Genomic DNA, 26,428 nt, shown 5'->3' on the forward strand with positions numbered 1-26,428 from the left:
AGTATGGGTCTGGGTGGGTAGCTCTTCAGAGGATCAATGTGGACGTGTTGGGTCAAAGGGCCTGTTTCCACACTTTAAGTAATCTTATATAATAAAAGTTGAAACACACTCCCATTGAGAATGTCCTGCTCAGAGGGATCGGGAAGGCATTGTCAGTGAACAACAAACAAGAGCATCACTGTTCAGCTGGTCATAGGGAAGACCAGTAGCCTTTATTTCAGAGGGAATTGTGGATAAAAATTCGGACGTTTTGTTTAAAAACTATACAAGGCACTAGTCAGGCCATATCGAGGAGACTGTGAATAGTTTTGGGGATTCCTACCTGAAAGATAGACGTGGGCATTGGGGGCAGTCCAGAGGAGTTTCACTTAGCTGATCTGGGGTATGCAGGGACTGTCTGACGAGGAGAGGTTGGGTAGATTGGGCCTGTCCTCACTGGAGTTTAGAAGAATGAGAGGTGACCTTATTGAAAGTTCTTAGAGGGATTTGACAGGGGAGATGTGGAGAGAGGTTGTTTCCCCTTGTGGGGGAGCACATGGGACCAGAGGGATATCATCTAAGAATAAGGAAGTGATCGCCCATTGAAGAAGGAGATAAAGTGGAATTTGTTCGTTTGTAGGGATTGAATCTGTGAAATTCTTTACCACTGAGGGCTGTCTAGGCTGGGTCTTTCAGGATATTCAATGCTGAGATAGAGAGGTTTTTAATCAAAAAGGGAATCGAGGGTTATAGGGGAAAGGTGGCGAAGTGGAGTTGAGGGTGATCAGATCAGTCACTATCTCTTTGAATGGCAGAACAGAATCGATGGGCTGAATGGCCTATTCCTAGTCCGATAGTTGTATGGACCCCATTCCCATAAGGTGTAGTTACATAATCCTGTGTTTCCATTCTGACAGAGGAACGCAAAGTTATTTTGAAATGTGTCATCCCCGTCTTTCTTCTTTGCTTGACTATCAGCAGGCACACTTTCACCAGGAGTGGGGCCACTGGCATCTGATACAAAGAATACACTTTGTCAGGTTCCAAAAGCAACATATTGCCGGATTCTCGAGATCTGAAACCAACACAGAGAGCACTGGAGAAACTCAGCAGCTCTGGTGGCCTCTCTGAGGAGAGAGGGGGAGAGAGGAATCAGAGTTACATCATAGTTTATAAAAGGTCTGGCAACATTTGTGCAGAAAAAGAGAATGTTATTTTGAGTCTGTTGATCCACATCAATCCGCTTGCCTCGTTGGCATGTGTTTCTGTCAGATAAGCAGATTGCTGTGTTAACTGCTGAGGCTTACTTCCCTTTTCTTTGTGTATCAGTTGCAGGCAATCCATTAGACTTGTCTCTGTGTGGTTAATATCACTTCCTGTTCTCTCTAACCCAAGGTCATTCCACAGACTCCGCTAGAGTTTCCCTGTGACCCCACAGCTGATGATTCAGAGCTGCAGACCGATCTGCAGAAGCCAGATCCTGATCTCCCCCTTTAGATTGTCTCCCTGGTTCCTGGGGTGGGAGATGTGGCACTCAATCCCTTCAGGGTCATGTACCCATTGGAAAGGCTGTGCACAAGTCAGACATGTTTGTCCGGCTTACTGATGGGAGAGAAAGGGGAGGGAAAACTGGAGGCAATTCACTCTCTTTGTAGAATCAATTGGAGAGGTTAATCCAGTTGAGAAGTCCTCCAATTAATGAAATAAGAATGCCTGAGATACTACAGGAAAGATGTTATTAAATTGTAAAATGTGCAGAAAAGATTGACAAGGACTAGATGATTTGAGTTGTAGGTAGAGGCTGTATAGTCTGGGACTTTCTAACACTGGGGTGTAAGAGGCTGAAGGGTAACCTTATAAATGTATCAATGTTTCTAAGATCTTGCGGGACATGGATAGGGTGAATAGCCAAAGTCTTTTCCCTAGTGGAGGGGAGTCCAAAGCCAGAGGGCACAGGGTCAAAGTGAGCTGGGAAAGAATTAAAAGGAATCTGATGGGTAACATTTTCTCAAACATGATGATGCATTTTGGAATGAGCTGCCAGATAAAGTGACAGTGATAGCTAAAATTGCAACATTTAAAAGATATTAGTACCGGGTTGTATTGGATTCGATTGGACAGGTTGAGCAGGATAGGGACAAAACGCAGGCAAATGGAGCTAGTTCAGTTTGGGAAACTTGGTCAGCATGGACGAGTTGGGCCGAAAAGCCTGTTTCCGTGCTGTATGACTCTACGTTTGCTGAGCTCCATTTACTCACCGCAGTAAAAGGAAGAAAGTTAGGGAAAAAGGGGGAGGTGGGGAGAAACCTGTTTGTAATCCACTCAGGGAGACAGATATTCACTGATTACAAGTATCCACCACTTGGTAGATGGACCGAGTGGCCTCATTCTCTGCTCAATGAAGCCACACACGAATTCATTTCCTTTTTCAGAAAGGCAGATGGAGAAATTATTTACCTGCCTGAAGGACTTATCCTCCTAGGTAGATAGATAGATGGAGAGAGAGAGAGAGAGAGAGAGAGGGACACGTTGACTTTATGTTTGGATTCCATTAGATCATGCAAGGGAAGGTATTTTACCTGCTTGTTTTCTCTAAGTGGTTGCTACAGGTTTATAGCTAAATGAAACATTGTGTGTTTATCTCTAGGGTTAATGAGATGTGAGCGTCATGCTTTTAGGAGGAGTTAAATTATTCAAATTGGTGTGTGTGTTGGAGCTTGCAGTTAAAATGTTTGTGAGGGGGATTGTGGAGTGAGACAGATATAAAGAGAGAGAGAGGGTCTGAATTGAGCGAGAGGGAGAGAGAGAGATGGGGGCAGGTTTTAGAGAGGGGGAGAGATGGGGCAGGATTGAGGAGGAGAGAGATGAGTGTAGAATTGAGGGAGAGAAAGATTGTGGGAGCAGAATTGAGAGAAAGAAAGGGATGGTGACAGAACAGCAAGAGAGAGAGAGAGAGAGACAGAAAGAGAGAGAGAGAGAAAAGGGAGCACTTCCAAGTTCTGACCTGACTGCTTTCTGAGGCAGAGAATTCTACAGGCTCTCAACTTCCTTGGTGAAGACATTTCTCCATATCTCAGTGCCACCCTGTCTCCTTTAGACTGTGACCCCCTGGTTCTGGTTACCACTACCCAGTGATTGGCAACATCCTTTAGTGTTGGTAGGTACAGTCAGGATGGTTCAAAGGGCCCCTCTTTCCTGTCAGAGTCTATCATTAAAATGTACATTCAATATCACGTACTGCCACCCATATTTCTATATTACCTTTGTCCATAACTAGAGGGCATCAGTTTAGGGTAAGAAGACCAAGGGTTAAAAGGTCCCTGGGAGGTTACTTTTTAAAACAGAGGTTGGTACGTATAAGGAACAAACTGCCAGGGGAAGTGGTAGAGACGGGTACAATTACAATATAAAAGAAATTTGGACAGGGACTTGGATTGGAAAGATTTAGAGGGATAGGGCCAAACTACAGGTAAGTGGTGCTACTTTAATTTGGGAAACCTGGTTGGCATGGACACGTTGGGCTGAAGGGCCTGCTTCTGTGCTGGATGATCCTATGACTCTATTGTGAGATGCCCTGAGCTCCCCATCTGAGCAGATTGAATAGACATCTCCGCACAAAGAAGCAATGTCCCCAGGACGCTTCACTATCACAACTCGGTTATACTCTCCCACTTCCTCTTCTATCCTCCATTGTAAAGTACTCCCAGGCTGCATTCTGACATTCTGGTCTCAACTTTCCATTTGGACATCAGTCTGTGGAGACCCTGGAATGGAATGCATCATTTTCACACGTGCTGAGGTGCTTCTAATGCAAACGTACAAACTCAGGGTAAAAACAAACGGTGTATCCCTTTGACAAATAGAAATCCTGCCCCAAATCATGTGGCTGTAAGATTTCAAACAGCAGATTCCTCTTTAAGCAAATGACACATGATCGCACCGGTGTGATATCGCCTCACAGAGTTTACAACTGAAAATTAAGACTTTTGTAGACGTGACGGCGAATTCTCTCTCATTTCTTTTAACAGTAAGAAAGGTTTCACATCTGGAGGGGCATGGTACGTTGAATCACTTACACACAAAGAGAGGGAGAGGTTTGGAATTCTGGCCAACAAACCTCAGTGGAGGCTGGATCAGATGTTAATTTTCAAACTGAGAGATATTGCGTTTGCTAAGGTATTAACGGGATAGGGCTAAAGGCGAGTCTATGGAGTTAGGCCGCAGTACAGCCATTGAAGGACTGGTCAGGTTTGAGGGTGGCACATTGCCTCAGTCGTTAGCACTGCTGTTTCACATCTCCCAGGACCCAAGTTCAATCCCAGCCTTGGGTGATGGGCTGTGTGAATTTGTACTTCTTCCTCGTGCCTGAGTGGGTATCCTCACATAATCCAAAGGTGTGCAGATTCTCGTGCTCCCCAGATTTTAATGTTGACCGTCAGGACCAGAGGAAATCAAAACAAGATTGGCCGTTCGGCCCTTCGACCCTGTTCTGCCATTCATTCAGATGTATGACTGATCTTGGAGCTTGTTTTGGAACCAAGCTGCTCCTCAGAGCTTTTACCAGCTGCTGGGCCCCATTATAAACTGAGCCCCATCGCAAAGTGGGCCTGATCCTAATCTGGGCCTCACACTAAATTGGGCCGCATCCTAAGTTAGGATTCACCATTAAGCTTTTCATGATCCAAATTGGCCACTTTTGAAACTGGGCTACGCCCCAAACTGAAACACGCCCCAAACTGGGCCACATCCTGCACTGGGCTACATCCCTAAATTGTGCCACTTCCTAAACTGGCCCTCATCCCAAACTGGCCCTTACCCTAAACTGGGCGACATCCTAGAGTGGAATCCACCTTTAACAGGGACAAATAGTAAACCTTGCTACATCCAAAACTGGTCATCGTCCTAAATTGCCCACATCCTGAACTGGGCCTCATCATAAACTGGGCCTTCTTATAAATTAGGCCTCACCCTAAACTGATTCTAAACTGTGATATAACCTAAACTTTGAAATATTCTATACTGGGCCACACCACAAACTAGGCCTCATCCTCAACTGGGCAGCATTATAAACTGGGTCACGTCCTAAATTTATCCTCATCCAAAACTGGACAAGATTCTATGCTGGGAAGTATCCTACACTGGTCCACATGCCAAATCAGGAGAGATCCTATAGTGGGCCACAGTGTAAACTGAGTGCCATAAGAAACTATGATGCATCACACGCTGGAGCACATCCTATACTGTACCTCACCCTACACTGGACCTCAACGTACACTGTACCTCACCCTTCACTGGGCCTCATCCTGAATTGGAGCATGTCCTTTCCATGTTACACTGTGTCACGTTCTGTCATTTACAGGGCTGCATTGTACACTCTGTCTCATCCTAAACATTGCTGAGGGCTGAGCTGATTATGGAAGCAGTGTCAAACTCCCACGGTTTACTCACGGTTCCCAGTTACAACACAGAGAGGGAATTCTTATTGAACTGAATCAATCAACCCTTTTCACTTCCAAGTTAATTTAGCTTCTTATTTGCTTTAGTGAGTGAGTCATCGAGTCATGGTCATATACAGTACGGAAGGGACCCTTCACCCCATCGTCTCTGCACTGATCTGCCTGTACTACTCACACTGTCCTGCACTAAGCTCACAGCCTTGAATGTAATAACTTTAAAACTGGGTGACTGAGTGCATTTTCACTGTTAGGTAGTATCCCACCTCCAATATCCTCACTGGTAGTGCATTCCAGACCCTCCCACGTTCTGGATGAATCTATCCTCAAATCCCTCCCTGAACCTCCTGCCTTTAACTTTAAGGTAGTGTCTCCCCTCCTTGTTACTGACCCTGCGACTAAAGGAAACAGATGCTTCCTAATCCCCCCATATATGTCTTTCTTAATCTTACACATTTCTATCAGATTGCTCCTCAGGCTTCTCTGCTCCAAGTGATCAACCTGAGCCTATCCAGCCTCTCTTCATCGCTGAGATGCGCTAACCGAGACAGCAGCCTGGTGAATCTCCTCTGCATTTCCTTAGTGTAATCACATCCTTCCTATAGAGCAAAGTGCTCCAGCTATGGCCTGAACAATTTCCTGTCTTGCTCCACCATTATCTCACCACTTCTATAACCTCCACATTCACTGATAAAGGCAAATGCCTTCTTAACTGCCCTATCATCCTGCCCTGAAACCTTCAGCCATCCATGGACAAACACCCCAACATCTCTCCTTTGCTCATGAGCTTCCTAATGTCCTTCCATTCATTGAGTACACCCTTTTTTCAAAATGCATCAGCTCCTATTAACCAGATTTCAACTCCATGTGTCACTGACGTGCCCATCTGACCGATTCACCTCTGGCCTAACGCCTTCCCCCTCACTGTCAATCACCTGGCCAGTCTTCATACCTTCTGCATTTTTTCATACCTTATCGTTTGCATTTTAAAAAAATGGATGATTAACTTGTTGCTTTGACATTCCATTCCATTACATTTTTGGTGTTTTTGGGCTGTATGTGATGCACCTATTGTGCATCAGCAATTGCCCAGAGGGTAGTTTAGAGTCAACCACATTGCTGTGCGTCTGGAGTCACATATAGGTCAGATTGGGCACTGTTGAGAGATTTCCTGCTCTAAAGGACATTAGCGAACAGATTGTTTACTTTTTTTCTGACAATCAGCAGTTACTTTACAGTAATCATTAGACTTTTAATTCCAGATTTTTGTTCACTCATCTCAAACTCCACCCCTTGCCATGGTTGGATTTGACCTCTTAGTATTGACCCTGTCAAGTCTTAACGTGTTTCAATTAGATCACCTCTCATTCTTCTAAACTCCAGTGAGTAGAATCCCAACTTCTGTCGTGTTTGCTGAAATGACGGCCCCTCAATCACGAGGGTAATCCCGGTGAACGTTATGTCAACTGCCTCCAATTACATGATACAAATGCACTAAGGCTCCCCTACCCTAATGCTGCAATCAGGGCTAATAAGGCTTGTCAGATCTTTCAAGCTATGTCTTCTTCTTGCAGCATCAGAAGTGACAGAACCCTGATGCTTAGTGAAACCTTTGTTCTGAAATGCTCCTGGGGATCTGAAAGAGATTACACTTTCCTTTGGTATCCAAACAATCACTTAATTGAAGAAGAACAAGAACTGGAGCACGATAGCAAGGGTGAGATTTTCAGATGGAGCAAATTATCTATGTGAACAAACTCTGTGTTTCACGAAATGGACCTCACACAACGTGCAAAGTCACAAATCACACAAATCCAGATTGTAATCCAACAGGTTTATTTAGAAGCACTGTCTTTCGGAGGCTACTCTTTAATCGGACCGTGCTTCCAAATAAACCTTTTGGTCTATAACCTGGTGTTGTATGATTTTTAACTGTGTGCACGCCCGTCCAACATCAGCGTCTCCAAATCACACGATGTAAGCATCTTGTGTTAGATGGCTCAAAGACAATGGTGTCAATGTTGCTTCAAAGACCATCGTCAGCAGTTTTCCCAGGAATTTTGCGATCGTGCACTAGAAATTTCGCAAATGTATCACAGTGTGATGTGTAAAAATAGATACAGTCTCCTTATTTTTATGTTTGGCAGCATGGCTATTCTGAAGGTTGGAACCACGGATGTTAATTTTGTTTGTCTCTCCACAGATGATGCCAGATCTGCTGAGTTTCCCCAGCACTTTAAGTGTTTATAACCTGTAATATTAATTGTTTTCCTCTCTCTGTCTTTCTCCATGGATGCTGCCAGACGTACTGAGTTTCTCCATCACTTCCGGTGCTTTGTCTCAGATCTCCAGCATTCGTTGTGTTTATGTTTCGATGCAATTTGCTCTGTCATAGATCTCTGCTCTGACCCAAAGCTGTAAGATGACCCCGACGTGGAAGACTTTAACACTTTCTGTTTGACTGAACTCTTTCACGCTGATCACTCCCGTTTTGCATATTTTACAAAAAAAACAGAGAATCTCTCAATTTGCCTTCAGAGAAGAGCATTTATACGACAGAGCAATTAATCCACACCATTCCAGGACAGTAAACTGATTAAAAAGAGCGACATGGTTCCCAGTTTAATTAAGCATAAGCTATATTTCCATTTATTTCATTTTTTCCCTGTTATTCAAACCGTTGGAAATGTAAGGGTTAATCAGCTCATCCTTTCATTGTCAGCATAGGACATTACAGTTTTTGTCTGCTTTTCTCTCTTGTTATTGAATTTGTTGACACGTATTTGCCAGGGTCTTCAGTCGCTGGCCATACCTCGTCAGTTACCCACAATATCCTGCAGCTTTGCAATTTTATTTTACCATTACCAATGTTTTTGCTTCGTGTGTGAATATTCCCAGTGAAGATTGAGGGTTTTTTTTGTGTTGAATTAGCAATAGCCTCTGGCAGTTCAGAGGAATAGAGGAATCTTGGAGAGCGAGTCCACAGAGCTCTGAAGGAGGCAGAATAGGTTATAAGGAGGTTAAGAAGGCAGGTGAGACACATGCGATTATCCATCATGGCACAGATTATAAAGCATTGGGAGATGATGTCAGAACTATACCAGACCTGATATCTGTCTCTGTCTCTATTCATTTCCCTCTCTCTTTGTCTATATCTCTCTCTACAACTGTTTGTCCATGACTTGCTTTAATTCTTTATGACTATGTCAATTAATCTGGACTGTAATTTATTTTTTGTTGCTCTCTGACTCTCATGCCTCCATGTCTCTCTTATCTCTCTCTATGTCTATGTCTCTCTCTGTTTCTCCCTGTCTCTCGATGACCCTCGCTGTCTCTTTCTGGCTCTGCAAGTGTCTCCGCAACTTTCTCATGTCCCTCTCTCTCTAACCGCATTGCAGAAATGAAGCGTGTTGTTGAACACAACAGTTCATGCCTTAGAAAAGTACCTAACAGCTTGGTTCAATCACAAGCATCCCTGTGTCAGTTCCAGAGCAGAATGCCCACACTGGAAACGAGGTAGAGGAAGGAGACAGTACCTTGTTAAACTGCTCCGTGACCAGTTAGACCCCAATTAAATACATTTTCTTCAAGGATGGCGACGTTATTTACTGGGAATACTCCAGCCACTCGAGAACCACACACACGACCATCAACATCAGCAAAATTCAAGAGGGCAATTATCACTTTGCTGTTTCTAACCAGGAGGGGGCATCTCTCCACTACAGCAAATTCATCGCCGCTTTGTGAGCAGTGAATATCGAAGCAATGTTACACAAATCCAAATTATCAGAGCAATGTGATAGCACTGGGGGTGCGTGCAGAGGGAGATTTACGAGGATTTTGCCTTGGGGGCTGGAGAGTTTCAGTGATGGAGAGAGATTGGACACTCTGTGGTTGTTTTCGTTTGGGGAAAGGAGACAGAGAGCCCCGGGGACAAGGTTGAGATTTGTACAATAGCGAGGAGCTTAGGTCAGGTAGACAGAAAGAAGCATTTTCCCCTTGATGGAAGGATTAATGACCAGGGAACAAGCGTGGATTGAAATTAATGTGCAGGAGCAGGATGTGAAGGAAAAAAAATCATCCAGAGGGCAGTGGGAATCTGGAATTCACTGCGTGTAAAGAATAGGAGAATCAGAAACCGCTTTAGATGTGTACTTCTGATGCCAAGGCTATAGTCAGATTAAATGGCTGTCGACATTTCACTTGTATTTTCTGCAGAAATAGGGCTAAGGTCATTTCCGCAGGGCAGGTAGCCATGACATTTTTTTAAAGTGATAAGGGAAAGTTTCAAAGGAGACCTAATGGGCAACTTTTTCACACAAAAAAATGATATGTATATGGAATGACCCATCAGAGAAACTAGTCGAAGAGGGAACAATTGCAACATTAAAAGATATTTGGACAGATGCATGGACAGGAAAGGTTTAGAGGGATATGGGCCAAATGCATACAAGTGGATAATTTCAGTTTGTAAGACCTGGTCCGGATTGACACTTTGGGCTGAAGGGCCTGTTTCGGTGCTGCATGATTCTTTGAATCCAAGTAATGGGAAAATGAGATTAGAGAATAGGGAGACGTTTGCTTTTGAATGGTATGGATTCCGTCAACTGAAGGGACTTTTTTCTGCACTGTAGACCTCTGACTCCATGATTCCATGTTAATCAATTCATCAAATAAAAGTTAGAAGCTTTGACAATAGGAGTTGGATAAGGCTGATGGTCAACACGAGGAAGTAAATACTGCTGGGGGCTGGGGACAGCAACGGTAACCCCCAGGATCTTGATAGTTGGGTGAGGGTGGGTAGGTCATGGTGACCCACAGAATATTGATAGTCGGGTATGGGTGGGGACATGACAGTAACCTGAACGATGTTGATAGTGGGGTGGATGTGGGGACAGTGATGGGATGTCCCAGGATTTTAGCAGTGGGATGAGGGTGGGGACAGTGACAGTAACCCCCAGCATGTTGATAGAGGGTTGCTGATGAGGACAGTGACTGTAACTTTCATGATTTTGATGGCTGGGTGGGTGTGGGGACAGTGACATTAACCTCCATGATGTTGATACTGAGGTGAGAGTGGGAACACTGACGTTAACTCCCAGGATGTGGATAGCGTGGTGGGGTGGGGACAGTGATGGTACCCCACAGGATGTTGAGAGTCGCGTGGGGGGGGTGGGGTCAGTGACGGTAAACCCCAGGATGTAGATAGTGGGGTGGGGGTGGGGGGCAGGTGATGGCATCCCCTAGGCTGCTGAGGGTAGCGTGGGATGGATTCACTAAAGGTAAGCCCCAGGATGTTGATAGTATCGGGGGTGGCGCGGGGGGAGGGGCTAGGCTACAGTAAGAATAACACTATTGACAGTTAAGTGGGCGATCATTGGATGATGTCCGTTTGGCCATCCATAGTTAAAATAGATCTTTCAAATTGTTTTATTTTACAAGAGACGGAGATCACATCTAGAAAAAAGACAATTTCAGCACCTGTTCTTTTATGCTCTCTTTGTCTTTGGTTGCAGTAGCTGTTGCTGGGATTTGTCTCACTCACAAAGGCAATAAAATGGAGGATCCGATTGGAAGTGGTCTCCTTCTAGAATATGTATTGCGCCAACATATAGGACCCTACTTTCGGAAAGTCCTAAACGGTGCCAGTGGAAATTAGGACCTTAGCTTAGACAGGAGAGATCTGGCCTTTGAATCCGTCCAGTCTCAACACCAAGACTGTCGCGATCAAAAAGGGTCCCAGTGGAACAATATCTAATCTAATCTAATTTAACCAGCAATTCCATCGACCTCACAGTGCCAGATAATCCATTCTTCATCTGTGATCCGTGTTTATTCTTCACTGGACTCCAGCTGACGACGGGATATGACCAGTGTAAATAAATTGCGGGAAAGACTCAGCCGATCGGGCAGCATCTATGGAGACAGCGTGCGAAACAGTTAAGATTACATGTTATAAACCCAAAGTGCTGGAAAAAAATCAGTAGGTCTGGCACCATCTTTAGAGAGAGAGAGATTAACATCATTTCTTCGATAAATGAGACCTTTCAGTAAGAGGATTCAAGTCCAGGAACAGGATCTTTCGCTAATACTGAAAAGGGTGAGACCACGCCCTGAAGAACTCTGCACGCAGTTTGGCATCTCTGCATGTGAGAAAGAATATTCTGGCTACAGAGGAAATGAGAGAAACATTTCTCAGATTGATTCCTGGGATGGCAGGGCAGACAGGTGGAGAGACACTGGATTGGTTAGGATTAGGAGTATATCCACTGGAGTTTAGAAGAACGAGGAGGGAAATCTCATAGAAATGTAAAGAATTTGAATATGGACTGGGCAGAGTACACACAGGGAGGGTATTCCTGATGAATGGATGGAAAGTCCAGAACCAGGGAGTGACAGTCTAACAGAGACAGAGTAGGAGTGAGATGGGGAGTAATGTCTTTAACTAGAGAGTGAGGAGACTGCAATCCTCTGCCACAGAAAGCAGTCAGGGCCAGAACACTCAATGTTGTTCAGGAAGCAGTTAGACAGAGCTCTCAAAGGTTGAACTGAGAGCGTGGGGAGACACAGGATCAAGTTGGATGCTCATCCGTGATCTCATTCAATGGGTGGAGCAGACTGGTGGCGCCGAATAGCTTCCTGCTGATGCTATTTTCGATGTTTCTTTGGGAATGGCCCAGTTGCCACAGACAAATTGAGGAGAAATTGAAGTTTTATCTTAATACATGCCAGTAGTGAAAATGAGGGACAATAATTTCTCACCGACAATTTGGAGAAATTGGGTTTTGAACAATCTTTTGAGTTTAACTTTTGAGTTTTGGCATTGGCATCAGTTTTGGAATGGGGGGATCTGTACCGTTGGGACGGTCTCCACCTGAACCGATCAGGTACCAATGTTCTAGCGAAGAGGATAAATAGGGTGGTCAGTAGGACTTTAAACTTCTGAGTTGGGGGGGGGGGGGGAAGGGAAAGTGAAAGTGACAGGGAGTATGGAGTTAAATGTAAAGATAAGCAGCAGGATAGCATATGTCCAGGCGGATTTAAAATTGAGGCAGACTGAGAATGCAGAAAAAAGCAAGGATAACTTAGGACATCGTATGACTTCCAATATCTCTAATGATAAGAAAGTTAGCATTAAGGCACTTTACCTGAATGCTCGTAGCATTCATAACAAAGCAGATGAACTAATGGCACAGATCATAGTGAATGATTATGATGTGGTAGGCATCACAGAGACGTGGTTACAGGGGGGTCAGGACTGGCAGTTAAACCTCCAAGTTTTTCAACTTATCAAAAAGACAGGGAGGTGGGCAGAGGGGGTGGGGTTGCCTTGTTAGTTAAGAACAAAATTAAATCTATGGCATTGAATGACATAGCGTCAGATGATGTGGAGTCTGTGTGGGTGGAATTGAGGAACCACAAAGGCAAAAAAACTATAACTGGAGTTGTGTATAGACCTCCTAATAGTGGTTAGGATCAGGGACGCAACATGTACCGGGAAATAGAGAAGGCATGTCAGAAAGGCAAGGTCACATTGATCATGGGAGACTTCAATATGCAGGTGGACTGGGTAAATAATGTTGCTAGTGGATCCAAAGAAAGGGAATTCATGGAATGCTTACAGGATGGCTTTTTGGAACAGCTTGTCATGGAGCCCACAAGGTAGCAGGCTATTCTGGACCTAGTGCTTTGCAATGAACCAGACTTCATAAAAGATCTTAAAGTAAGGGAACCCTTAGGAAGTAGCAATCATAATATGGTAGAGTTCAGTCTGCAGTTTGAAAGAGAGAAGGCAAAATCGGATGTAATGGTATTACAGTTAAATAAAGGTAATTATGAGGGCATGAGAGAGGAACTGACAAAAATAGACTGGAAGCAGAGCCTAACGGGGAAAACAGTAGAGCAAAAATGGCAGGAGTTTGAGAGTGTAATTGAGGACACTGTACAGAGGTTCATCCCCAAGAAAAGAAAGATTATCCAGGGAGGGATTAGACAACTATGGCTGACAAAGGAAGTCAGGAAATGTATTAAAGAAAAAGAGAGATCCTATAAAGTGGCCAAGAGCACTGGGAAATCAGAAGATTGGGAAGGCTACAAAGACAAACAGAGGATAACAAAGAGAGAAATAAGGAAGGAGAGGATCAAATATGAAGGTAGGCTAGCCAGTAATATTAGAAATGACAGTAAGAGCTTCTTTCAATACATAAGAAACAAATGACAGGCAAAAGTAGACACTGGGCCACTTCAAACTGATGCTGGAAGCCTAGTGATGGGAGATAAGGAAATAGCTGGAGAACTTAATAAGTACTTTGCGTCAGTCTTCACAGTGGAAGACATGAGTAATATCCCAACAATTAAAGGACGTCGGGGGCTGAGTTGAGTATGGTTGCCATTACAAAAGAGAAAGTGCTAGAAAAGCTAAAAGGTCTTAAAATTGATAAATCTCCTGGCCCCGATGGGCTACATCCTAGAGTTCTGAGGGAGGTGGCTGAGGAAATAGCGGAGGCGTTGGTTGAGATCTTTCAAAAGTCACTGGAGCCAGGGAAAGTCCCGGATGATTGGAAGATCGCTGTTGTAACCCCCTTGTTCAAGAAAAGATCAAGACAAAAGATTGAAAATTAAAGGCCAATTAGCCTAACCTCAGTTGTTGGTAAAATGTTGTGGTTCTGTTCGCCGAGCTGGGAGTTTTTGTTGCAAACGTTTCGTCCCCTTTCTAGGTGACATCTTCAGTGCTTGGGAGCCTCCTGTGAAGTGCTTCTGTGCTGATTCCTCCGGCATTTATACTGGTTTGAATCTGCCGCTTCCGATGTCAGTTGCTGTCCGCTGCAGTGGCCGGTTTATAGGGTCTGAGTCAATGTGACTGTTGATAGAATTTGTGGATGACCTAGACCCTATATACTGGTCACTGCAGCGGACAGCAACTGACAACCGGAAGCGGCAGATTCAAACCACTATAAATGCCGGAGGAATCAACACAGAAGCGCTTCACAGGAGGCTCCCAAGCACTGAAGATGTCACCTAGAAAGGGGACGAAACGTTTGCAACAAAAACTCCCAGCTCGGCGAACAGAACCAGAACAACAAGCACCCGAGCTACAAATCTTCTCACAAACTTTGTTGGTAAAATTTTAGAATCCATCATTAAGAATGAGGTTTCTAAATTCTTGGAAGAGCAGGGTCGGATGAGAACAAGTCAACATGGATTTAGTAAGGATAAGTCGTGCCTGACAAACCTGCTGGAATTCTTTGAAGAAGTGACAAGCAGGCTAGACCAGGGAAACCCAGTGGATGTGGTCTATCTAGACTTCCAAAAGGCCTTTGATAAGGTGCCATACAGGAGGCTGCTGAAAAAGGTGAGGGCCCATGGTGTTCGAGGTGAGCTACTGGTATGGATTGAGGATTGGCTGTCTGACAGAAGGCAGAGAGTTGTGATAAAAGGTTCTTTTTCGGAATGGCAGCCAGTGACAAGCGGTGTCCCGAAGGGTTCAGTGTTGGGGCCGCAGCTGTTCACATTATATATTAATGATCTGGATGAAGGGATTGGGGGCATTCTAGTGAAGTTTACTGATGATACGAAGTTAGGTGGACAGGCAGGTAGTACTGAGGAAGTGGAGAGGCTGCAGAAGGATCTAGACAGTTTGGGAGAGTAGTCCAGGAAATGGCTGATGTAATTCAATGTGAGCAAATGCGAGGTCTTGCACTTTGGAAAAAAGAATACAAGCATGGATTACTTTCTAAACCGTGAGAAAATTCATAAAGCCAAAGTACAAAGGGATCTGGGAATGCTAGTCGAGGATTCTCTAAAGGTAATCGTGCAGGTTGAGTCTGTGATTAAGAAAGCGAATGCAATGTTGTCATTTATCTCAAGAGGGTTGGAATATAAAAGCACCGTTGTGCTACTGAGACTTTATAAAGCTCTGGTTAGGCCCCATTTGGAGTACTGTGTCCAGTTTTGGTCCCCATACCTCAGGAAGGACATACTGGCACTGGAGCATGTCCAGTGGAGATTCACACGGATGATCCCTGGAATGGTAGGTCTAACATAGGAGGAACGGCTGAGGATCCTGGAATTGTATTCATTGGAGTTTAGAAGATTAAGGGGAGATCTAATAGAAACTTACAAGATAATACATGGCTTGGAAAGGATGGACACTAGGAAATTGTTTCCGTTAGGCCAGGAGACTAGGACCCTTGGACACAACCTTAGAATTAGAGGGGGTAAATTCAGATCAGAAATGCGGAGACATTTCTTCAGCCAGAAAGTGGTGGGCCTGTGGAATTCATTGCTGCGGAGTGCAGTGGAGGCCGGGACGCTAAATGTCTTCAAGGCAGAGATTGATAAATTCTTCATGTCACAAGGAATTATGGGCTACGGGGAGAATGCGGGTAAGTGGAGTTGAAATGCCCATCAGCCATGATTGAATGGCAGAGTGGGACTTAATGGGCCGAATGGCCTTACTTCCATTCCTTTGTCTTATGGTCGTATGATATCGGTGTTAATGGGTTAGGAAAAGCACTGAGAAGCCAGATGTAGGAAAACAGGATAAGCCAGTGAATTTTGTTGGAGTGGTAACAAGAAAACTGCACCAGAATGTACAAGCTGGTCGGAGGTTGTTTAAGGAGGAAGTGCCAGATCTTTTTAAACCATACACCGTGAAGGTAAAGTTTACTCGCATAGGCCAGGAGCAGCAGGTAAAGAGGTAACTATGTTAAGAAATACAAGGATCCTCTCAATCTGTGATGCTAAAAAATGAGGATATATGAATCTCTGAAAGACTATTGCCAGAAATGGTATGAGTAACTGGAATTCACATTGAAATGAGAAATGCTCAATTGTAAGAAGTGAGGTTAGAGTGTCTCGTGAAGAGGGGAGAAGTCATAGTAGGAGTACTGGACAAACTTTCAGCTCCAGGAATACAATTTGTCCTTGTTAATGTTTCTAATTCACTGGTGGGAGTGCCGATTGTGGTTGAAAAGCCAATGGAAATTCAGGCAACTGAACTATTGCAGGACACATATCCTGGGATGTTTCCTGTGTGGTAACGAGGTCACAAAGTCACCAGTTGAAACAGGAAAGATCAAAGAGTACAGATATGGAAGTTGAAGGGAAATTAGCAGAGGCCTTGTTTGATCAGATAGTTGAGACAAACCAGGAACAGAGATGACAAAGCAGACATCTTTAGTTCAGGTAAATTAACTGAGTTTCAGCAAAAAGATGAAAATGTAAAGCAATTCTATTGAAAGGCATACACAAAGCGAATCCAAATGTATCACTAATTGTTATTATCTTAAAAATGATGTCTTATTGATGAAATGCAGAACATCACATTCAGGCAGATGAAAAATGGGCAGAAGTTTATCAAGTCCTATTGCCAGTGAGTTATAGTAAGGACGTGCTGCGAGTAGCACATGAGCTACCTGCATAGATTGTCTGTTTGAAATTCACATTATTTAATTGTCATCTCAGTATGTGACAACTATTCAGTCAAGGATTAATTCTGTCCTTCTCAGTCAGACACAAACTCAGTGGAAATATGATTCATCCCGGTTGGAGAATTTGAGCTATAGGCAGAGGCTGAACAGGCTGGAACTGTTTTCCCTGGAGAGTGACCTTATAAAAGTTTATAAAATCTTAAGGCGCATGGAGAAGTGGTGGAGCCTGGTAAAATTACAACATTTAAAAGGTATCTGAGTGGGTATAATGAGAAAGCCTTAAAACTTGTCCTTAAATACTTAGATTAAATGTAACGTTGAATTATAGATCACAAGAAAATAAACAGGACAGGCAGGGAGGCATCAGGCCACAAAAGGGGAACCGAGGATGTACAGAAGATTTTTAAAAAAATCTATTCTCACCAAGTAATAACAGGATGCTCTCAAGCCTTAACATCAATGAATCTGTGTAAAAAGGACATTCACAGTTGTTAGTTTATGAAATTAATGACAGTGTTTTATCGTGATCTTGTAAACTCGGTGTCGTCTCAGAAGCATGTCAAAAGACTTGTAATAAATGGTCAGGTCCTCACAATTATAATGGATTCTTATTACCCTTATGTGTGTGTGTGTGTGTGTGTGTGAGAGAGAGAGAGGGAGAGACAGAGAGATGAATGTTTTGAACTTATTTGCATTTTGGGATTTTATGATAATTTCGAGTAGCCATCGCTGATTATGAAATGCAAATTCAAAAGTGTAATAGTGATGAAGCTTGGTGCTTTACGTGCCACTTTCAATTCCAACTCGTCAAATCTTCTGTCTTCTTTGAATTTGAATCACAGCCCTAAAAAGAAAGCATGTTTAATTTGAGACTAATGAATAATTTATAATGTAACCTTTCAGCCTCAGGTACAGAATGATTTTGTGTTTAAGATAAAAAGCAGGAGTCTGCTCCTAGCTTAAAAATTATTCTAAACTGATCATTGAAGAGATTCTGACACAATCTGTCAGGAAGCCATTTTATGGTCAAAGCTTGACCTCCTCGCTAAGATGCCATTTTGTAAAACAATGATATCTGACATGCAAGCTGTGCAAGGTTACCTTATGCCCTCTCCCACTTAGTTTAGACTGATACCTCTTTATGACAGGGACTTACCTCACCACCAGGTACTGACTCGGCTGGATCTGTTTTCCCACCTGACGGATGGCTAAGGGCCTACAGGAGTGATCAGTTAAGCACACACAGACCTGTTAATTAACTTCTCTTCCTTACAAATTATTGCCTTTCCACTGTCTGTCTAATTAAGAACATGCAGCGTTTATTGTAAAATTTTGTAAAAAGGAAGCCTATTTGAGACAGAAGAGTGGAGTAGTCTGCGAGGGCTCTTAAAGGAAGCTTAAAGGCTCTTAAAAGAATTCTTCTAAGGTTTTAGTTGTCAGTGTTACGTTGTAAAAGTGATGCTATTGGTAAATAAAGAGCAAGGCTAAAATTGAGCTAAACTGTTTGTAAGAGGTTTTTATTCCAGACTACCAAACAGTACGATCTCCAGGATGAACAAAGAGAGGCTTATAGGTCTGAGTCCACAAGGGATTCCCTGGGCCATCTCAAATCTGTACTTTAACAATATGAACAAGAAGGGTTTATAGAGACATGGGCTAAGTGCTGGCAAATGGGACTAGATTAGGTTAGGATATCTGGTTGCCATGGACAAGTTGGACCGAAGGGTCTGTTTCCACGCTCTACATCTCTATGACTCGATGACTCTTCAGTAACTCTTGCCCTGTCGGTGAGCACAGTTTCCCTCCATCTCTGTACTTAACCCCTACTTCACTGATGGTTATTGAAAGGATGCAACAGGCTATTTGTCTATCTTCATTTTAACTTTGAAAATGCTCTTAATAACTGCAGATTGTAACACTATTCCTGAATGTCTATTTTGGATGAGGATTCAGTTTATCTATCTTCAACACTGATGTGAAAGCTAGGTAAAAAACAATGACTGCAGACACTGAAAACCAGATTTTGCATTAGTGGTGCTGGAAGAGCACAGCAGTTCAGGCAGCATCTGAGGACCAGCAAGATCGAGGTTTCGGGCAAAAGCCCTTCCTCAATGGGCTACATACGTCAATGGGCTACATACCTTCCGTTTGTTAGACAGCTGGTTACTCTGTGATTTGAACTGAGGAAGTTTTACAGCGTCTTAGTCTCTCGGGTGTTTTTCTGGAGGAAGACACAGGAACACCACCTGTAAGTCAACATGAGGCTAGTCTGGCAATATTGAACTGATCAATGTCACATTTATTACATATTAATTAGGACGTTTGTTTTTTTTTAATTTAAAGCCAACAACTTTACCAGAACCACGGATCTGATTCCATTGTTACCCTGAGCTGCCCTCTGTCTGGGGATTATGTTTGTTTTTCATGTGATTCGATACCAGTTGAATTGGAGATGTTGGTGTGGGACTGGGGTGCACAATGTTACACATCAAGTGCTTCCAAGGAAAAAAAAACTGTTGGACTATAACCTGGTGTTGTGTGATTTTTAACTTGATATCAGTTGAGTGAGATCCAGAAACTGAGCAACAACTGCCCAGCACCATGAATGGGAATACTCAACCACCAGTAAAAAATGAGGTCTGCAGATGCTGGAGATCACAGCTGCAAATGTGTTGCTGGTCAAAGCACAGCAGGTTAGGCAGCATCTCAGGAATAGAGAATTCGACGTTTCGAGCATTAGCCCTTCATCAGGAATAAGAATATTCCTGATGAAGGGCTTATGCTCGAAACGTCGAATTCTCTATTCCTGAGATGCTGCCTAACCTGCTGTGCTTTGACCAGCAACACATTTGCAGCAATACTCAACCACCAGCACGCTTACACAGTTCAATATCCAACTCCCCAACTACTTGGTGGAAAGAGGAAAAACGGCGCTATTTCTAATGTTTTTTTTACCAAGACCCCAGTGTATGTCCTTTTACAAGAGTATCCCATTCCTACAGTTGGTCCACTCAACCTCAAGAAAGAGCGGGAAACAGATTGAAATTAAAACCGGGATCAGAGGATTGTAAACCACCAGAATGTCCGACAGCAGCTTCTTCCCGCTCTGCCTCCCTCAGCAGGCCCACACACAGCCCGAGAAAGGCTTCTCTCTTCCCCCCAGCCCGCTCACTCCAAGTTCCGGGACCAGTTCCTGCTCCGCTCGGCCTCTTACAAACAGCCCCCGGTTCTCCCTGAACTCACCCCGAATCAATCCCGGTCTCGGAGCCCCCTCTGTGTCCCAGGCTCCCATCCCGATGTGCTGCTGGAAGGAGCCTCCTGTTCCCTCGCTTCCCTGGGCGCTGATCTCTCCATTGCGGTCTGTTTCAAACAAACCTCTTGCACTCACTGAGTAAATGCTCCTCAATGGCAGCGCTGGGGGAGGGCCTCACACATGCGCTCCTCTACTCAGGAATAGTCAGCTTTGGGGAGAAAAGATTCAGTCCCAGATACAAGGTAAAAACAATGACTGCAGATGCACAGATCCAGTTGGGGCTGGAGTGAGCTGGAGGCGGAGCTGGATGATCAAAGCCATTTCCCTGTTCTGTCTGTCACTCAGTTTCCTCTCCGGACCCGCCTCTCACTCTCTGTCAGCTCGTTCTCAGCCAGGTCGGGCCGGGCTGTATAAAAAAGGAAGGGGCGGCAGCTCGGCTCTCATTCGGCAGCGATTGGAGTGAAGAAGCGTGATGTCTGGAAGAGGTAAAGGAGGCAAAGGCCTGGGAAAAGGCGGAGCGAAGCGGCACCGCAAAGTGCTCCGTGATAACATCCAGGGCATCACGAAACCAGCCATCCGGCGCCTGGCTCGCCGTGGCGGGGTCAAGCGCATCTCGGGCTTGATCTACGAGGAGACCCGCGGGGTGCTGAAGGTTTTCCTGGAGAATGTGATCAGGGATGCGGTCACCTACACTGAGCACGCCAAGCGCAAGACGGTCACCGCCATGGATGTGGTGTACGCTCTGAAACGCCAGGGCCGCACTCTTTATGGATTCGGCGGCTGAGGATAAACACCCCCTTTTCCATGGAACACAAAGGCTCTTTTCAGAGCCACCCAAACCCTCCGAAAGAGAGCGGAGACCGGAGGACGGGGAAGGCAGCGCATACTGAAGGAACCTCCGTACTGATATCAATGTGTACTTAGCTGTCTATGCCATGAATAATAATTTGTTTTTATTTATTGTGGAACCCAGATGTTGATGTTACATATTATGCTATTTATATTTCCCAGGCATACCACTCAGTTTTGTTACTGGGAGCCTGCAGATGTTTAGACTAGATTATTTATGTGGCGTGTTCTTTCCATTTCCCCGTTCAGGCAGCGATTACAAATGGTCTTCGGCCAAGTAATAATCTGAATGAAATAGAAATTACTGATAAAGTGTGGTTCTGTAATTTTCTGTGTGCACTGTATTAGCTTTCAAGATGTTTCAAACGGCGGATTTTCCGATTGATTCACAGCGGATACAAGTTCGGTTGCTCATCCAGAGAGAGCAAACAATAGGGGATATTAGTACAATATTTCGATCTGAAGTTAGTTAAAAACAAAAACGGAAGACAGCGGCAGTGGATTTGCAGCTAGTGAAATTTTCATCCAGGGATTGCGGAAATATAGTAATTAGATGAATGATTTTCACATCAAATTTGGTATTGGGTTAGACATTTCTGGAAAAACCCCATCTCCTCATTGACTCCCTTTGCGTGAACATGGCTTGTGGTGAGGTGGAGGCAGGAGAGAAAAGGGGAAAATGGCGCCAAGAGATCAACGGCTTATTTTCAAATTTGAAAATGCCCGCCATCACCTATAAAAGAGCAGGAGGATGCACGACTACGTACACGTTGATTGTTTGAAGTTTAGTTTCGTAATCCAAAAACGAATCTTCACTCTACCACATTCCCTCCTTTTACAGCTGAAGAATGATCGACTGCTGTTGAACACGCTCTCTCTCCAGAGGCTGGCGAAAATAAGAGTGGGTATGAACCGAGCAGAGAATAAATTGGAGAGGTATGTGCTGCAGAGACAGTGGGAGGATTCAGCTCTTACTGATGTATCAAAGGAAACGTGAAGCCAAACCAGATCGGGAACATCCGTGACACTATTCTAAACTCATAGAACATTGATAAAACATAAAGGTCACTCAGGCAGTGACCGTGCAATGAGAAATAGTGTAGTACCAGACAGGAGATAGAAATTTAGCGCTGCCAGGTACAACGGCCAAGGCTCTATATATTAAAAGGAAAGTAGTTCAACCCGACAGAGTTCAGTTCCTTTCACAGATGCTGTGAGTGGCTCTTAAAAGAGCCTTTGGGTTGTCAGATTCAAGAATGGTCTCTTCACTTTTTAGCAGATCCAGCAGCGGAAGTTTTCTTGGGCAGCAGCACGGCCTGGATATTAGGCAGCACCCCGCCCTGAGCGATGGTCACCCCTCCCAGCAGCTTGTTGAGCTCCTCGTCGTTGCGCACGGCCAGCTGCAGGTGCCTGGGGATGATGCGGGTCTTCTTGTTGTCCCGGGCCGCGTTGCCGGCCAGCTCCAGGATTTCAGCCGTCAGATACTCCAGCACCGCAGCCAGATAGACCGGCGCTCCGGCACCCACACGCTCAGCATAGTTGCCCTTTCTCAGGAGCCTGTGAACACGGCCCACCGGGAACTGCAGGCCAGCCCGGGACGACCGAGACTTCGCCTTGGCGCGACCTTTCCCACTGCCCTTTCCTCTCCCAGACATGATCACAGACACTTTCACAGAGAATGCTACACTCCGCCCACATTGCGGCCTCTTATACCTTCGGGAGGAATGGTGGGGCGGCTGTTTCTGATTGGTCCCATTGTTCAGCCCCGCCTAATGTTGTTTCAATCCCCAATCAGATATCTGCCTCATTCCCCAATCCGGAGAGGGCCCGGGGAGGAGGGCGGAAAGTACCGGCGCCAAATCATCAACCGCTTTCTTTACAATTTGAAAAGCCCGCCAAATTCCAAACAAAGCAGTATGTTTTACCTGAAAAATGAAGTACAAAAATCTGAGGAAGTTGAAAAAATATTAATACACATGCTATTTACTTTTAGTTTACAAATGTGTACTTCACACGGTCTTACTCTCCCTCATTTGCCGATCTGTAACTGTCCATTTCTGATCTTGAGAGTGGGTTATTTTCTAAACCTAAAGAAGCAGCTGAAACAAAACAGGTCAAACACCGCAGTCTGCAACCCGTCTTTCCTTTTCACATTTCAATCCCACCCCGATATGCTGATAACGCAGCACACAGCATTCTTCCGGCTCAGCATCGAGGGCGAACACGGTTTTTTTTCAGGCGATATTTTAAAGCTGTCCTCCATTATCGATCTCGATCAGATTCAGCAAAAGCACCACGTTTCTGTCCGGTAGCTGTGTTGGTGTTCTCTTGGTTCGCTTTGGAAGTTCGCACCGACAGCATGAAGTGTTATTTTGCAGAGCGAAAAGTCGGACAAACCCGCGCATTGGAAATGTAAAGTAAATCAGAAAGTAAAATGCATCAATGTGGGGGTGAAGGACGTGGGCATTTTTCTGCCAGGGGTAAACAAGATTAAAAATGACTCACTGGCGCCTGATCTGCTCTCGTCCACCCCACTCCCGAATAATTTGCAAAAAAGCACTTATTAACTCAAACATATAGCGCGAGAAGTTAAATTGCTCTATCAATAATCACGAACTAAAACAAACAATCCTCAAAGAAATGGTTCAGCTGTCTCAGGGATGTTGTGGGTGGCTCTTATAAGAGCCTTTGGGTTGTGGATGTGTATTTCAGTGCAGTGCGGCCCTTCACTTGGAGCTGGTGTACTTGGTCACCGCCTTTGTGCCCTCCGACACGGCGTGCTTGGCCAGCTCCCCTGGCAGCAGCAGCCGCACGGCGGTCTGGATCTCCCGGGAGCTGATGGTGCTGCGCTTGTTGTAATGGGCCAGGCGGGAAGCCTCCCCCGCGATACGCTCGAAAATATCGTTGACGAACGAGTTCATGATGCTCATGGCCTTGGAAGAGATGCCGGTGTCGGGGTGAACCTGCTTCATCACTTTGTAGATGTAGATGGAGTAACTTTCTCTCCTGGATCTTTTCCGCCTCCTGCCACCCTTTGCTGGCGCCTTCTTAATGATTTTCTTCGCGCCCTTCTTGGAGGTTTGTTGGGCTTTCTTCTCATCAGCCATCGCGCCGCTCACTTTCAGAAACAAAATAAGGTAAAGCTGGCTCGGAGCTCCCTCTTTATAGACTGACGGCGTCATCAATGCTAATAAGGGATGGGAAAGCCTTTCTTCTGATTGGGTAGTTTACAAATGTTCATTCCAAAACATGGAGTCTCTCTGATTGGTTAGTGTGAGATCCAATGTGGATCTGCAACGAAATGGGAAGTGGATGGGGATTCTGTTCCTGTCAGTCTGACTGAGGGAGATTTGTTTTGTGCCTGCGATACAGAAAGTGACTGTGGTATTGGCTCGGTTTCCTTTTGCTCGTTGTTATGCTGATGTGTTTCTCGCTCCGCATGTCTGTTCTGTTCCTCTGTATAGGATGGAATTAACACAGAACTTTTCACTGTGTGAAAAAAAACTCTCATCCATTAGAAATTGCGATTACATTTATTGTCAAGTTACACAAACCACTGGAACCTGACTGAATATTTTCTCCAATTGGGGTTGATGCAACTCATTCTCAATTGCACGGAGTTGGAGAAATTATAAGAAAAAGTTTATATGGAATCCTTTTCTTGAGTCACGAGTTGAGTCATGTTTGACTGTGAGATGAATATATTTCTGAGACCTTGACTGATAACTGTGGGCCACTTTAACTGTATATCTGTCATGTCCTAATTTACACATTTTGCATTAACTCAACATCTGTCCAATGAGGCTCTGGTCCTCCATCTAATAGTCAGTGTTATTTCAAGAACGGTTTTATTCTGTAACCATCAAACACTGATGTGAGCGGTAAAACGTTACACTATTTGCCAGCCACTTAGAAATATTCCCCCAATCTGTGCCCCCAGGTGAAAGTGAGAACTGCAGATGCTGGGGATCAGAGGCTTATGCCCAAAACGTCGAGATGAAGGGCTTATGCTTAAAACAACGATTCTCCTGCTCCTCGGATGCTGCCTGACCTGCTGTGCTTTTCCAGCACCACACTCTCGACTCCAATCTGTGCCTGTCTGTCTGAGATTTTTTTTTGTAAACTCTAGTTCACAGTCTTAACATGTCAGCATGTTACTGGACTGTAACTCAAACCTTCTGAAGGGTACCTTGTTGCTTTATTCTGTCGGTATAACTGAATCGATCAGTGTATGATCTGTGAGCACACACACATCAGTAAGTTAAAGATAAAGTGTATAGTGAATGATGCTGCAGATACAGTATATGCTGTAGTTATTAACTTCTTTCAATCTTCTGTCACTTTAAATACCTCAAAGCAGAAGACCATAAGAAGCTTGAGAATTCTGTGACATTTCTATCTGCATGTGTGTACTCTGTCCTGAGAACAGATCACAAAGACTTTAGGTATGGTCTTCATCTCATTTTGATGTTTAGTGCCCATAACCAAAAACTCCCTGATGTATCAAAAAAGATATATGGCTACGTTAGCATAAATTAAGCTGATAACTAACCCTAACTGCTTTCTGTGGAACAGAATAAGGGGACAATGTTCTGCATTGCATTCTTAGACAGAAGGCTTCCTGTTCAAAACTGTGTCCCTTACTCGGGATTCTCTCATGAGCAGTGACATACACCCAGCATCAACTCTGTCAACTCCCTTCAGACTATTTTTTTTGCTGTAAAGGTCATATATTGTTCTTCAAAATTCCAATGAGAATATACCCAACCATTTTATAATGTATAATAAGAGCCTATGTATCAATCTGCAACTATTTGAATATGAGAGTATGGAGATCACCCTTTCCCAGTAAGATTCTGCTATGTGCATACCTATGTGAATTTCTCACCCTATACCTGTTGGTTTCTACTGTGTGTATACAACAGTTTCTACACTCAAATTGGATAGTTTAATCAATCGTCCATGTCAGTTTCTGCATTGTTAAAATGTGAACGTAGTTATCAATGTCAACCTGCCATCTTCTGCGAAGCGAACATGTGGGGGTCCATATTGAAATGTACCTGTTGCTTTCAGCGACAGGAATGCATGAGTTTAGTTATCATTCTTTTCCTGTCAGTTTCTTTGATGTGAATGTGTTGGTGTAGTTATCCATCTGTACTGATGAAGGGCTTTTAAACAAAACGTCAGTTCTCCTGCTCCTTGGATGCTTTCTGACCTGTACTTTTCCAGTACCACACTCCTGACTCTAATCTCCAGCATCTGCAGTCCTCAGCTTTGCCTATCCATTTGTACCTGTCAGTTTCTTATCTGAGAATATAGAAGTGTAGTTATTGATGTGTCCATCAGTTTCCGTAATTTGAATATGACTGTCTAGTTATCTAGCTCTCCCTGTCAGTTTCTATGATGTGATGACAGTCCAATTATCTGTCTGCCCCTGTCAGATTCTGCTGTGTGAATATGAG

At 44.3% G+C, this 26,428-nt stretch overlaps 4 protein-coding genes and 1 long non-coding RNA gene across 5 annotated transcripts in view; 1 reads left to right on the forward strand and 4 right to left on the reverse strand.

The window, feature by feature from the left end:
* Nucleotides 1-22,621, reverse strand: part of LOC132837379 (uncharacterized) — a 317,230-nt gene extending 294,609 nt beyond the window's left edge. Inside the window, exon 1 of the mRNA XM_060857047.1 lies at nt 22,236-22,621. Coding sequence (XP_060713030.1) covers nt 22,236-22,621 — 386 coding nt within the window. The remainder of the gene's footprint in view (nt 1-22,235) is intronic.
* The window catches only part of LOC132837378 (histone H4), a 565,847-nt gene that overhangs the window by 351,062 nt on the left and 188,357 nt on the right, over nt 1-26,428 (reverse strand). The gene's annotated exons all lie outside the window — the stretch shown is intronic.
* On the reverse strand, nt 17,634-20,260 carry LOC132837395 (uncharacterized). Its single transcript, XR_009647528.1, has 3 exons — nt 20,108-20,260; nt 19,006-19,085; nt 17,634-17,708 (listed from the first exon to the last, which is right to left on the reverse strand). It is a non-coding gene; the product is annotated as an uncharacterized LOC132837395 (long non-coding RNA).
* Nucleotides 20,579-21,192, forward strand: LOC132837391 (histone H4). Its single transcript, XM_060857058.1, has one exon. It carries the CDS (start codon nt 20,590-20,592, stop codon nt 20,899-20,901), a length of 312 nt encoding a protein of 103 aa, XP_060713041.1. The 5' UTR covers nt 20,579-20,589; the 3' UTR covers nt 20,902-21,192.
* Nucleotides 23,693-24,148, reverse strand: LOC132837283 (late histone H2B.L4-like). Its single transcript, XM_060856958.1, has one exon. It carries the CDS (start codon nt 24,146-24,148, stop codon nt 23,693-23,695), a length of 456 nt encoding a protein of 151 aa, XP_060712941.1.

The sequence above is a fragment of the Hemiscyllium ocellatum genome, chromosome 49, assembly GCF_020745735.1.
Source record: "Hemiscyllium ocellatum isolate sHemOce1 chromosome 49, sHemOce1.pat.X.cur, whole genome shotgun sequence".
Taxonomy (NCBI): domain Eukaryota; kingdom Metazoa; phylum Chordata; class Chondrichthyes; order Orectolobiformes; family Hemiscylliidae; genus Hemiscyllium; species Hemiscyllium ocellatum.

Excerpts from the sequence above, each read along its gene's own strand:
- LOC132837391 (XM_060857058.1), top strand. The coding sequence starts at position 20,590 with ATGTCTGGAAGAGGTAAAGGAGGCAAAGGCCTGGGAAAAGGCGGAGCG.
- LOC132837283 (XM_060856958.1), bottom strand. The coding sequence starts at position 24,148 with ATGACGCCGTCAGTCTATAAAGAGGGAGCTCCGAGCCAGCTTTACCTT.